The sequence below is a fragment of the Vidua chalybeata genome, chromosome 3 (assembly GCF_026979565.1).
Source record: "Vidua chalybeata isolate OUT-0048 chromosome 3, bVidCha1 merged haplotype, whole genome shotgun sequence".
NCBI lineage: Eukaryota > Metazoa > Chordata > Aves > Passeriformes > Viduidae > Vidua > Vidua chalybeata.
The window spans coordinates 106770049-106782357 of record NC_071532.1 but is presented as its reverse complement, the minus strand read 5'-3'; the positions used below and the strand labels follow the sequence as shown (position 1 = coordinate 106782357).

Below are 12309 nucleotides of genomic sequence, written 5' to 3'. Positions count from 1 at the left end.
TGTTTGTGGGCACTCCCAATGCAGGTTTCCTCATCAAGCCCCAGTGGCCCCAAAGAGTGCCAAGAAGGCCCCAAGTGCCAGGGGTCTGTCCTACCATGCAGCTGTTTGGCACGGCACATCATCCCTTATAACATCCTCAGTCATCTTGTGGGCAGGTCCACCCATTTCCATCTCTCCTTAAAGCTTGGAAAAAGCTCTGGGTAGTCAGAGCCTTGGATCTTTATTTTCCTTGCAAACGCTTAAGATTCTGGAAATAATATTTCCATGCCCAAATAACAGAGGAGCAGACCCCAAAGCCATGCAGGCTACAGCAGTGCCGTGCAGATGTGAGAAACACCAAGTTCTTCAGCTGGGGTGATGTGAACTGCTGCTTGGGGAGTGAAGAGGGTGGTGAGATCCCATTGAAAACTCCAGGGGACAACTGAAGAAGTACTGAAACATTGCACCTATTCCTCCACACTTTTTTTTCTTTTTTTTTTTAGTTCATTTAACATTTGCTTCTGGCCCAGGTATGATGTGAGTATGGGGAAGAGACTCAAAACATCATGAAATCACGTTGAGGTGACCACTTGAGTAACCAACTTGCTGCTCAGCTCTCCTGCCCATGTGCACCACAGAAGTTGATAGATGTGCTGCAGCCAAAAAAAAAAAAAAAAAAAAGAGGTGCTGCCAGTTTTCTGCATGCAGAAAACATTATCCTTGATTGCTTGCAGAGGTGTGCTACTCTTCCAAAGATCTCCCTCAAGCAACACCTATGCCAAAAGTGAGGATGCAAATTCAATTGTATTGAAACAAACCAGAGTTTATTTAGCATTTATTACCCATTTTGTTGTCAGACATGGCTTCTTCTGTGTTGGTTTTCCTCTGGTAAACACAGACTTTTTAAAATTTTATTTTTTTAATAAAATATATAAAACATTGTGCATTGCTATCCATAGGAAAACTGTAGTTTAATAACAACAACAAAACAACAACAAAAAAAAAAAAATAAGGCACATTCCTGTGCAGCATCTTCAAATATATATATATATATATATTTAAAACACAAAGAAAAACCTTTTCAACCTCTTTGAGGTTGTTAACTTTTCACTAGTGACTGACACATCTCTTATATTACCAGAATTTCACTGTTGAAGATGGGTTGGGTTGTGTTTGACAGGGGCCAGCAGGGAGAGCAAACTCAAAAAAAAAAATAGGATTTTATCCCTGAGGTGTCAGTAAAAAAACTAAATGTTCCCATTGAAAAGGAAGATGAAAAGACAGCCATAAATAACTGAATACACTATGGCAAACATCCAAGCACCGAGATGATTTCACGATGGAAGAATCCCCCTCCCTCCCATCCCCCAGTTCTTAACAAGTCCTATTTGCTGTTGGCTTTTAATTAGGCTAATCTCATGGCTTCTGAAGTCACAAGATAATCGGTCAGGATGCACCGCCCCCGCCCTCCCCAAATCATCTTTCCAGAGTTGTCATTTTGTTCACAATTCTCCCACAGTCCTCGGGAAAAGGAAACCAAAAAATTCTAAATGGAGACCAAATCCTGGAGAACCTCCCTGTCTAGGCAGGAAAGGAGCACTCACACTATGGTGTGCCCAATGCCACATTCCACATGGGGGAGCTGCCATTGTGTCCTCCCTGCCTGCTACCTGGAAATGAAATTGGCAATCACTTCTTTGAAACCAGAAAGTGTCCAGGAAAAGGGGTGATACCAAAATGTCAGGGAGAGAGATGGGGAAAACTTCATGGCTGTCCATCCACACCGCTCCAGGTGGCACACACACCTGACGGGAAAAGGGGAGATGCCCGTGTTGTATTGCTCCCTCCCTCTCCCCTCCGAGGTGTGGGGCAGCCCCGGGGAGCAGGGCAGGAGTGCTGGAGCCCCCGTGGCTCAGTAGTAGCGGTTGAGGCTCCTGGTGCCGGGAATGTCGGGCTGGCCGTTCATCCAGATCTCGCGGATGATGCGCTCCCGCTCCTCCAGGCGCTGCGCTCGCTCCAGCTCCTCCGCCGAGGTGAACACGTTCATGTTCAAAGTCCTCTCGAACCTGCGGTGCCTGCGGGCAGACAGGTCCGACGTGGTGTCCGAGTCGTCGTCGCTGTCGCTGCTGTCGCTGTCGCTCTCCCGCTCCCGAGGAGGTTTTTTGGAGGAGGAGCGCTTGCAGTCCGTCCGGCAGGACACCCTGAGCACCAGGGCCAGCAGGGTCAGCACGAGTCCAATGCACACTCCGGACACGAAATACAGGGCAGCCCGCTCGGGGTTTTCTGCAGGGAGAAAGGAAATGATGGAGGAAAAGAACCCTTCAAAGAACAGAACACACACGGCCCCTCCGTGCACACACCACAACAGTTTCTGGAGTGCCCGAGTTTCCAGTGGCTGCTTTTACTTCCATGCCCTCCTGTCTCATCCCCCCAGGGCAATAAGGAATTCGCTGCCAAGGCATTTGCCCACATGCAGAATGCAGGTTTGCTGCAGTTGTGTTTTGGAGTTGTCTGGAAGGGAAGGGAGCAGCCCACAGAATTAAATCTGATTCCCACGGGGCTGCTGACAGCCAGCTGCAGGATAGTGCATCTTGCTGTCGCATCCACTGCCTTCACACCAGGCAAAAGGATGATTACAAAACTTTATATGCCCTGTGCTGTGGCCCAGCTGAAATGGGAGGCTTGGCAGCATGGCAAAAATGCACATTATTTATTCATAGATTTCATTTGCTTATCTAAAGCAAGAGTGCTGGCTCCCTGCCCAGACCACCAAAATATCTACCTGTGCTCTACAGGCATAGCTGGAGTCAGTGCACCAGCAGGGTGAGTCCTGCACAGCCACATTTCTGAGGTGATATAACAAGACTCCAAAGGATCCACAATGCTTTTCAAACTAGGTCATCTTGTTTATGTACCACCTCCTTTTTTTTTTTTTTTTTTTTTTTTTTTTTTTTTTTTGTTCATGGGATTACTTAGACATGTAATTATGATAAATGTTGTTACTGCCATTCCCCTGGGCTGAATCATCCTGGTTTATTGGGGCACTAAATGGGTAAGGGTGAACTGAGCAGAAGTGTCAAGGCCAGCTCTACTCTGCAGTATCTGCTGGGTGTCTTGAGCTCAAGGATCAAGGATGGAGTCAGTTCCTAAGATGAGTTTTACTCCCTTGAACCCAGAGATGGATCCATAGCAGCTTCTGCCAGCCGAGACCCTGACATTCAGCCCCGAAAGATCTCTGTACCTAAAAGGCTTCATTTCCCTGTACAGTGCTTTTAGAAGTGCCCTTTCCAGCCAATCTCCTAAAGCAAAGTTTCTCAAAGATGAACTGGAAACTATTTGGAGATGGTCAAAATGCAACAGGGCAAGACCCCACTCTAATTTCAAAGCTGGCTCTAAATTAGAAGTTAGCCATGTTCTGACCAGGGGATTAGACCTGGTGACCTGCAGAGGCCTCTTCCAACCTAAATTATTCTTTGAGTCTGTGGTCAGAGCCCAAACACTGGCTTGTGCTGTTCTAAGCAGCATGTAGTTCAGTGCCTGGAGGTGCTCATGGAGCAGTTACAGAGATGAAATGCCTTTGTACTCTTCACTTCTCTCCCAAATGAATCTCAAAGGTGACTGATGAGACGAGGTGGAAGAAGATGTCAAGATAGTCTGAAAATTGGCTAATAAATCATTAGACTGATCCAAGAGTGGTTGATGTGGATGACATGGGGAAAAATCAGGCTGAAGATAGGACAAAGAAAGATGAGAAAAGTGCAGCAGATAAGTCAAAAAAAATAAAGAGGTGGACCAGCCTCCTGCAAACTCAGCTGTAATGCAAAGAACAAGCAGGACACTGAACTGAATGTGCCAGTGGGCCCATGACAGGGAGGTTAGAACTGATGGTCTTGAGATGGTCTGTAAGGTATCTTCCAACCAAACATCTCTATGAAATGCAGCAGTAGTTTGAAGGTCAAGTAAAACCAAAGCCACAGGCTTTAAACGAAGATATTTTGACAAAAGCGAGACAGCACAATTCCAAAGGTAAAAGAGAAGATACCAGAGCAGGCAAGGAGAATGTGCCAATGGCCCTTGCAGCAGCCTGGCTGAGTGAAATCCTGCCTCCATTGAAGGCAATGGCTACTCTGAATTCAAGGGTCAGGACTCAAAACTTCAGCCCCCTTTGTGCAGTAGGAGGAAAATGTAAAAGCTGCTGCTGCCCATCCAGTCCTGTGTGAACAGTAAAGAAAAAAAACAGGAAAAGCGGAATCCCTACCTGATAACACTTTTACCTCCATGTGCAATTCAACTGAGGACAGTAATCACCCAGCTCCTTTTGCAGGTAGCCCTAAGAAGGGCTCTGGATCCAGGGACACCTGGATCATGGGAATGTGAGCAAATGAGCAGAACTGGGGTGTTTATACTGGAAGGCACTGGGTGCAGTCTGCCTTGGCTCTGCCTGGCTGAGAGGATGCCATGAACACTTCCCTGAGCACCACATCCTGCACACACATGGGCTGATTTGGTTGCATTACTTCCACTGCTTGCTCCCTTAGAGCAACTAATAAAAAAAACATAGATTGTATCCTGAGACACAGACACATGTGGATTCTCTGCCCTCAATTTTGCCCTTGTCTTGCCTTTCCTTTCTCCTCCACATTCCTTTTTCCATGCTACTGTATCCAGTTCATGAGCAATTTTACCTCCATTGCCACTTAAGCAACCATTTTTCTTCCCGCTTGTGCTCGTCCGTACAGCCCTTCATGCAGTGCAAGAGCTGTAATCGAATTTTTGGGCTCCAGTGGCATTTATGAGCTCCTACAGCTACTCTGTCAACATCTGAGACACAGTCTGGACTTCCTCACGGAGATGTAACCCTGTGTTCAGCTGCAGTCTTGACATTTATCGTACATACAATCCACTTGCACAGGAGCATAGGAGCATCTCCTTTTTTTTTTTTTTTTCACAGCAGAAAGAGCAATTTAAGCTAAAAAACCACAGGCTCTGCTTTTTCTCACTTAAGGTATTCAAGTCAGCAATACCCTAGATTTTGGCATTTGATGGCTGATTAGTGATTTTGAGAGCCTAACCCACTGCATGTTCTACTTGTAAAGACCAAAACCAGGCACCTTCTTCAGCAAATGGATGCTCAGCACCTTCCAAAAGCTTGAAGGTGGCCCAGATTCGTCACACCAACAGTGAAGCTCCTCAAAACACTCATTATACTTGAAAAAAGAGTTCTTTAAAAGTATATGGACATGAGTATCAGGAGTTAGCACAATTTTGATATGCATTCTTGTGTGCATATGTATGTATACACTCATTAAAACACAGATTTTGACCACTGAAGCTTTTTCTTCCAATGCTGTAGATGACATCTCCAAGCTTTCAGCAGAACCCAGTTTCTGCCAATCTCTTTGGCTGGGGCTATCTTTCTCCTTCCTTGTATTTCTCTCTCTGGATTGGAAGCATTGATAAAAATGTCACTGATTCAAGCCTAAAATTAGTCCATGCAGACAAAAGATATATGCTCTACATAATCCTCTCCACAAAAGCCACCATTTTCTAGGCACTCAAACTGGACAAAAAAATTAAAAACACATTTTATTTTATTTTTCCAACCAAACCAGCAGCAATTATGGAGCTTGTTTCCTGAGGGCTAACAATCTGCTGGGAGCATCAGCCCAGACTGCCATTAATTCCCCAGGAAATGCCCTAGGCCAAGGCTGTTATTGCTATTATAATAAATTGTTTCAATAAATAAAAAAACAATCTAGGCATTAATGCTGCTGGCTTCCTGTAATGGCTTCATGCATTCTGAAACTTCAGTGGGGAGGAAAATTTCAGAGGGCCCCCAGTAAAATGTTCAGCATTAAGCACAGCCAGAGAAACAGTAGGAGCAATATCTTCTAGGGAATTTGCAGTCAGCCCCACAGGCTGCTGAAATCCCCTGGAAGAACAGAGGAAGCTCTCCAGGAGCCCCTTATTAATAAGGCTCAGGCCAAGCAGTCTAAAACTTGGAATGATCTCCCCTGGGCTGCATTTTGGAAGCCCCTTGTTAATAACTTGGCAGCAAAGCTTTGCTTATGAAAGAAGAATAAAAAAGGAATTTGTGGAGGTTTCCCTCCAACTGCTTCATCCTAAATGCAGTGACAAAACTGGGATAAGTCTCCTGTCCAAAAGGAGGCACTGGAAGAGCTCTGATACATTTTGAATGTTTAATATTTATATAACCACAAGGGAGGTTTCTGGTCTTGCTGATAGTCTGTGACTGCAAAGACAGTTCCAGCTGTCACTGAGACTGGTGAAGACTTTCCAAACACTCAGGAACAGGTCTACAACAAATAACAGATCTGAGGTTTGTAGACAGAGATGGCATCTATTTAAAAACCTAATTCTACAAAGAAAATCAGTTTTCAAATAAAAAGTGTCTCTCTGTCTTTTGCAAGACAGAACTCTAAATAATATCTTTCTGTTAGATCAGCTACTAATTTCATTCCTCATTGACATTATTCACACTTTTTCCCTGTTTCTGAAGAAATAGGTTCTGGAATCTGGGATGAGACTGACACCTCAATGGCTCTGATATCTAACCATGATAGCTGCAAATCAAGCCTCTTTTGCTTCCTGCTGTGATTTTTACTATTCAGTTGGCCATAGGAAGATTCCCAGCTCTTATATGGGAATATCAGTCCAAAAGATGGTGGAAATTAGCACAGAGGCTTTTGCTAATACTGGCACTTCTCTGTGCACTGCAAGACTCTGCATGTGTGAGTGACTTGAGTCTGCACACTCTTCACCTGCAGCTGCCTACCCAAAACTGCCATTTTGTGAAGAAAATGTGAACACCATTGAGCAAAGAAGGGATTCCACTATTTTTGGATGCTCTCCCCAGGCTAAAAAACACCCCACTGCCAGAAGAGAGGAAAGGCAGTAGAGAGGATCATCCTTTCAAGCCTGCAGTTTACCTATGAAACAGCAAAATTTCCCTGCAGTGGATCTGAGGGTATCTACCACCCTCTGCCCCAAGAGAAAAACCACTTTTTTATATTGCCCCTGCCTGTTTACAGTTTTATTTTGCAAACTCATATTCTGAGACAACTCATCAGCATGGGAAGCCCTGAATGCAGCACATACAGTCTGCAGAAAACACATGAGGGACATTTTCAGTGTCATGGAACAGAGCAGTTCTTGCACTGCAGTTTCTCTTTGGCACCAGAGCTATGGTTAGGAACAGTGGGAAGATGTGTGACCCAGAACCAGCCCTCCCTGGCTGCTCAATACCCTTCCTCTCCTGAGCCACTATAATGAACCCTCCATGGACATCAGCTGTGGCCTGAGCTGCCTTCAGGGCCCCAAACTCAGGCAGCCATTAAAGAAAAAATCCAACTGCTCTGCTGTTCAAAATATGCACTATGAAGAAGAATGGCTTGGCAGTGCTCTAGTTTTATGTAAATTGTATTTGCACCCTGTGACACAGTTTGTCTTTGAAGTCATAAGCTAAAACATCTCCATACTCACATATAACAAAATAAATCATGACAAATCCATCATTTCCACTGAAAGCAGAGGCTAAAATACATGCAGCAGATAAAGATGGACATCTGCTGTTTCAATCCACGGGTCAGTCATCAAAGATGGACATCTGCTGTTTCAATCCACGGGTCAGTCATCAAATATTTTTATAATAAATAACAAACTGGTCATACATGTCACTGAGACTGAAACCCATCTAACAGCCATGGTGAGGGACATGGAAACCAACTGATCTTAAAGGGCTCTTCCAACCCAAAACATTCTATGGTTCCATGATACACTGGAAAACATAAGCAACAAAGTCCTGAACTCAGCACTTGAAACCAAAGTTCTGAGGTCAGAGTTTACCTATTTGACATCCAGTGGATGTGAACACTACACAAGGAAACCACAACAAGGCAGGACAGACAAATCCCACAACAACAGGACAGTTAAAGTTGTTTGTGCTGTAGTAAAATCTGGAGGCTCTTGCCAAGGCTGACATCTTGTGATGGGGATGAATTAAGACCTTGTGCCCTAAAAACAACATAGAGCCAAAGAACTCTGCTGTGGTCAGTGGAAGAGAAGTCCATGGAGCATTGTCAGCAGCCCTGAATCACAGTCCCAACTATCCTGGACCATTAATCCTACAACTTTCTCTGCTCATTACTGTTCAGATGGGGAACACAATATTAACAGCTTTTTGTTTTATAGTAGGGATGGGAAGGTAGGTATTCTCATGTAAAAAAATGGTAGCTGTAGGTAAGGGGGAAGAAGTGGGATAGACAGAAGACTCCTTTAAAGTTTGTTTAACTTTTCCTTGGAGATACCCATGCAAGAAAACAAATCTATCCTACTCAGCTGTCTTCTGTGAAGAACACTACTAATTCCATTTAATCTGCCTGACTCTGAGGGCTGTCATGAAAAAATGCATCCTGATGACAGCTCTGGATGTGTAGAAGAGCAGAAATTTGTATAACCCTTCATGGTCCTTTTAGAAGAATCCTTCACTAAATAATATGCAGCAATGCTCTCACTAAACTACTCAGTGGTTCCGAAGTGCAAAGCCCAAGTTAGCTGCTTCAAATCCAAATACCTGGATTAGCAGCATGGGGGCATCTCAGCAAGAGCAAGAGCATGGCACCAAGAATGCACACTGCTTAATGAATTAGCAAGACTGAATTAGCTGGCAGACATGAAAAAGTAGCTTGCAAATACTGGAGTTTTAGTTAATACAGCCTTGAACACTTCCAGGAATGGGACAGCCACAACCTCTCTGGGCCAGCTGTGCCAGTGTCTCACCATCCTCACACTAAAGAATTTCTTCCTAATGTCTAATCTAAACCCACTGTCTTTCAGTTTAAAGGCATTCCCCGGTTCTGTCACTTTGCTTTCACCTTTTAAAGTGAATTTTTTTAGAAGACTGCTCCCTCGTTACTTGAAAGATACACGTGGGTGAAAGATAAACTGTGATCCAAGGAAATCTTACTCTAAAGTAGATTTAAATATACAATTAAGTAGACTCTCAAGTTACTTCATCTTCACACTTCTACTGAAGATAAGCCAAATTCTCTTAAGCAGTGTAAAGATTTGAGTGCTGCTTATTTTCCAAATTACAGGACAACAAACTTGCCTCCCTAATGAGCCAGGCTTTGATCTCCAGGAAAATGAAGCATTAGGAATAATACCACATGTAACATTATATTGTGTTGAACTCCAGATGAGAGCAGACCCAGTGGAAAGCAGTGCACAATGAACTCTGTTATACACTGCCTGCTAGAGCTGCCCGGGTCAGGCCTTTCAAGGGAGAATTCACTGAGAGAAGAATGAAATACACAAACAGTTCAGAGAGGCAAATTTAGCCCCAGGTGACTGTGAAAGGAGGGTCTACAAAAAGCTCGCAGGAGCACAGGGAGGTGTGAGCCAGCAGATGTACAGTACCTGTGATGAAGGCATAGGCTGCCAGGATGTTGCTGAGCAGGGCCATCTCCGTGCCGACGCCCACGGGCTCCATGCTGCTGCTGCTGCTGCTGCTGCTGCTGAGCCCCGGCGGTTCTGTCTCATCCACAGGGAGCAGGAGGGGGGTGTTGTCTACAGGATAGAAAGTGGCCGACCTCCCCTTCTTCTTCTCTGCTTTGACACAGAAAGGGAATGAGGAATGAGGAATGTAGAGGGTGACGCAGCCCTGCCCTGCCTTATCCCCACCAGGTCATCATCTGTGTTCAGAAATCTGGAGCTGCTCGACAGGGAGTCACCCAAATTTGCCCCTTTTTGGGGGTAACTAAACCTTCTCAAGCAGCTTCATCTGAGCACATACCCCATCTGTATCCAAGCATCATCATCTCTTCCCCCATCTCCTGCTCTTTCATGTCAGCACTTAGACACACCCACCTATGCTATAGCAAATATATAATCAGGTTTCTTTTCTCTTATGTAAATCAAAGGAGCCTTTATCAACAGTGGGTTCAGCTAAGCTTGTAAGGAGGACTGGAAAACACAGGCAGAGCCCACAGCCTTCTGCTGGTGTGGTGCTGTAGCGATCCATCCACACCTGGCAAACAGACATGCTTTCTCTCCAGCCTTCGTGGGGAAGGGCAGACCTGAGTTTATGACTTCCTTCAGAAGCCTGCTCATATTGTGTTTCACCCAGACACCATTTCCCCTCTGGAGAGGTGAGTGAACATGGGTTAATGATTTGATTTTATTTGTAGAAGACTAGAGCTAAGGAGGCAATTCCAGGAGGCTCAAAGAGACCCTTTCAGACCTTATCAGCTCGCTGTTGAGGGCCCCCACACCTTGATCTGCAGGCAGACACCCCCACTACACACAGAACAGTAATTGTTTTCAACACAAGAAAAAGTCAATGCACAGGATCCAGCTCCATCATCCTTGTGAGTTTTTAACTGTAGCTAACATAGATTTTCAGGCTCCCTTCTCTGAGTGTCTAGTTCTGACCAAAAGCAAGTATCACTGTAAAATCACAGACTTGCACCTGGCTTCCACTTATCTGCAGGTATTAAATTCAGGACACTGCCAGCTCCATCTCCAATGATGCCACCAGTGCCATGCCAGCAAAGGCATTCTGTCAGGAGTGATGATGTGATATTGTCTCTTTTCCTTGGCTGCCTGATCCATCTCCTTTCCCTGCAAACCCAGCAGCACGAGACATCACATTCAGCTTCCCACTGTGGGTGCCAGGAATCAGTTCAGCCCAAGGAAGCAGTAACAGAAAGTGAGGGGTGTCAAAGAGAACAGGTAATACTGGATGGAGAGGGACTGAGGGCAGGAATCTGTGTGCAGTGATGCCAACTCCTAATCTGCCTCAAGGAGAACCAGCAGGGATGGATGTCCAGGTGTCACTGTGAGGGATCAGCCCCAAGGAATGTGGGCACAGCTGTACCTCTGCCACTGAATAGCTGCATGGCCTTGGGAAAGCCACATGTTCCAGGTTACCACAGTGTTAATGACTGGACTTCAAGCGAAGTGTTTAAACATGAGTGCTTGGTTGTCATATCCTAAAGTGTAAAATATCCCAAGAGCTTTAGGAGAATAGAGCTTACTGCAGATCTCTTGTGCAAAAGGGACACAGAAGGTCCAAGGGCATTTTTGGCAGGAAATCAATAGCAACATTTCAATTTTTTTTTTTTAGTTCAGAATTTTTTTAAATTCAGATTAACATGCCCTCTAATATCTCCTTCATCCTCCCTGTCTGGTAAATCTGCCTGTACAAGTTCTCAAATTTTTCCCTACCACTGTTCCAAGGAAATCCACAGATGCAGGGTAAATATTTAACTTCTAAAAACTAAACCTAAAACTCGGATATTTCAGAGCATCTCAAGTAGCACCATGCATCTAAACTAAAGCAAGAGAATCCTGCGATTAGTTGATGGATAGCAGAGAGTCATTCAGCCCTCCCCACAGCAGACACTTGAAGCTCGATGTATTTGCTCATACACAAACATCTAAGACACCTCAGGGTCAGGAGGACATCCATGCAGAGTTGGCAGGTATAAGAAGGGATGCAGGGGAAATGCCCACCCTTCTAGAAGTGAGGTGAACACCCCAGGTCATCACAAATGACACATTTATATGGGGGTAACTTAATCCTGACTGAGATCTGGCTCTGAACTAGCTAATATAAGATCCCTTCACAATCAAGGAAAATGAAGGGCACTACCAGGAAATAATCTCATACATATTTCCTATGTCAGAGGGACACCATCTCTGTTGGGTGTGGACAGCCCTTGTAAACCATGTGCCACAACAGTGTCTTCAGGAGGCAGAGTAAGGGGTAACTCCTCTAGAGATGTGAGATGTAAGAAGAATCCCTTTTTTTTTTTCTTTTAACTTTTAACTTGTCAAATGAAAAGATGCAATCAAACATGTTTTTAAATTAATACTGGCCTGCATACACTAAACTCCAGCAAAGAGCATGACAAAACCACAGAACTGGTTTTATCATTGGCAGGATTGTACAAGCACAGACACGGAAGACAGAAAATGACTGGACTTACGCAGGACTGGAAAAAACAAACACACGTGATTTCACAAGGGCCACGTGTGGCTACACCATGTGGTTCCCTGATCTGCCATTCCTTTCAGAATCATACAAAAAGATATTCCCTTTCCTCCTTGCTAGCTTTGAAGACTTTTCAATGCCTAATCAGCTCACTACTACTGGTTTTCTCCTCACCACTCTTTCTTAGCTGTTGCCAGTCACTTGAACGGTGAGTTCACACCAAACTCTGTGAGTTTACACCAAAGCTGAACAAAATTCTTTCAGCCAGCAGTAAATTTGCCCAACACCACAGTATAAGCGCAGGAGAGGTTATT

General features: G+C 44.7%; 1 protein-coding gene across 2 annotated transcripts in view; it reads right to left on the bottom strand.

Annotated features, from left to right (window-relative positions):
- Positions 1 to 794: 794 nt before the first annotated feature.
- The window catches only part of EVA1A (eva-1 homolog A, regulator of programmed cell death), a 201737-nt gene continuing 190222 nt past the window's right edge, over positions 795 to 12309 (bottom strand). The window contains exons 7-8 of one of the 2 annotated variants that reach the window (XM_053939778.1): positions 9418 to 9609; positions 795 to 2262 (exon numbers count right to left, since the gene is read on the bottom strand). In XM_053939778.1, coding sequence (XP_053795753.1) covers positions 1892 to 2262; positions 9418 to 9609 — 563 coding nt within the window. In that variant the 3' untranslated portion in view covers positions 795 to 1891. The remainder of the gene's footprint in view (positions 2263 to 9417; positions 9610 to 12309) is intronic. The other variant, XM_053939779.1, reaches the window with a different exon arrangement.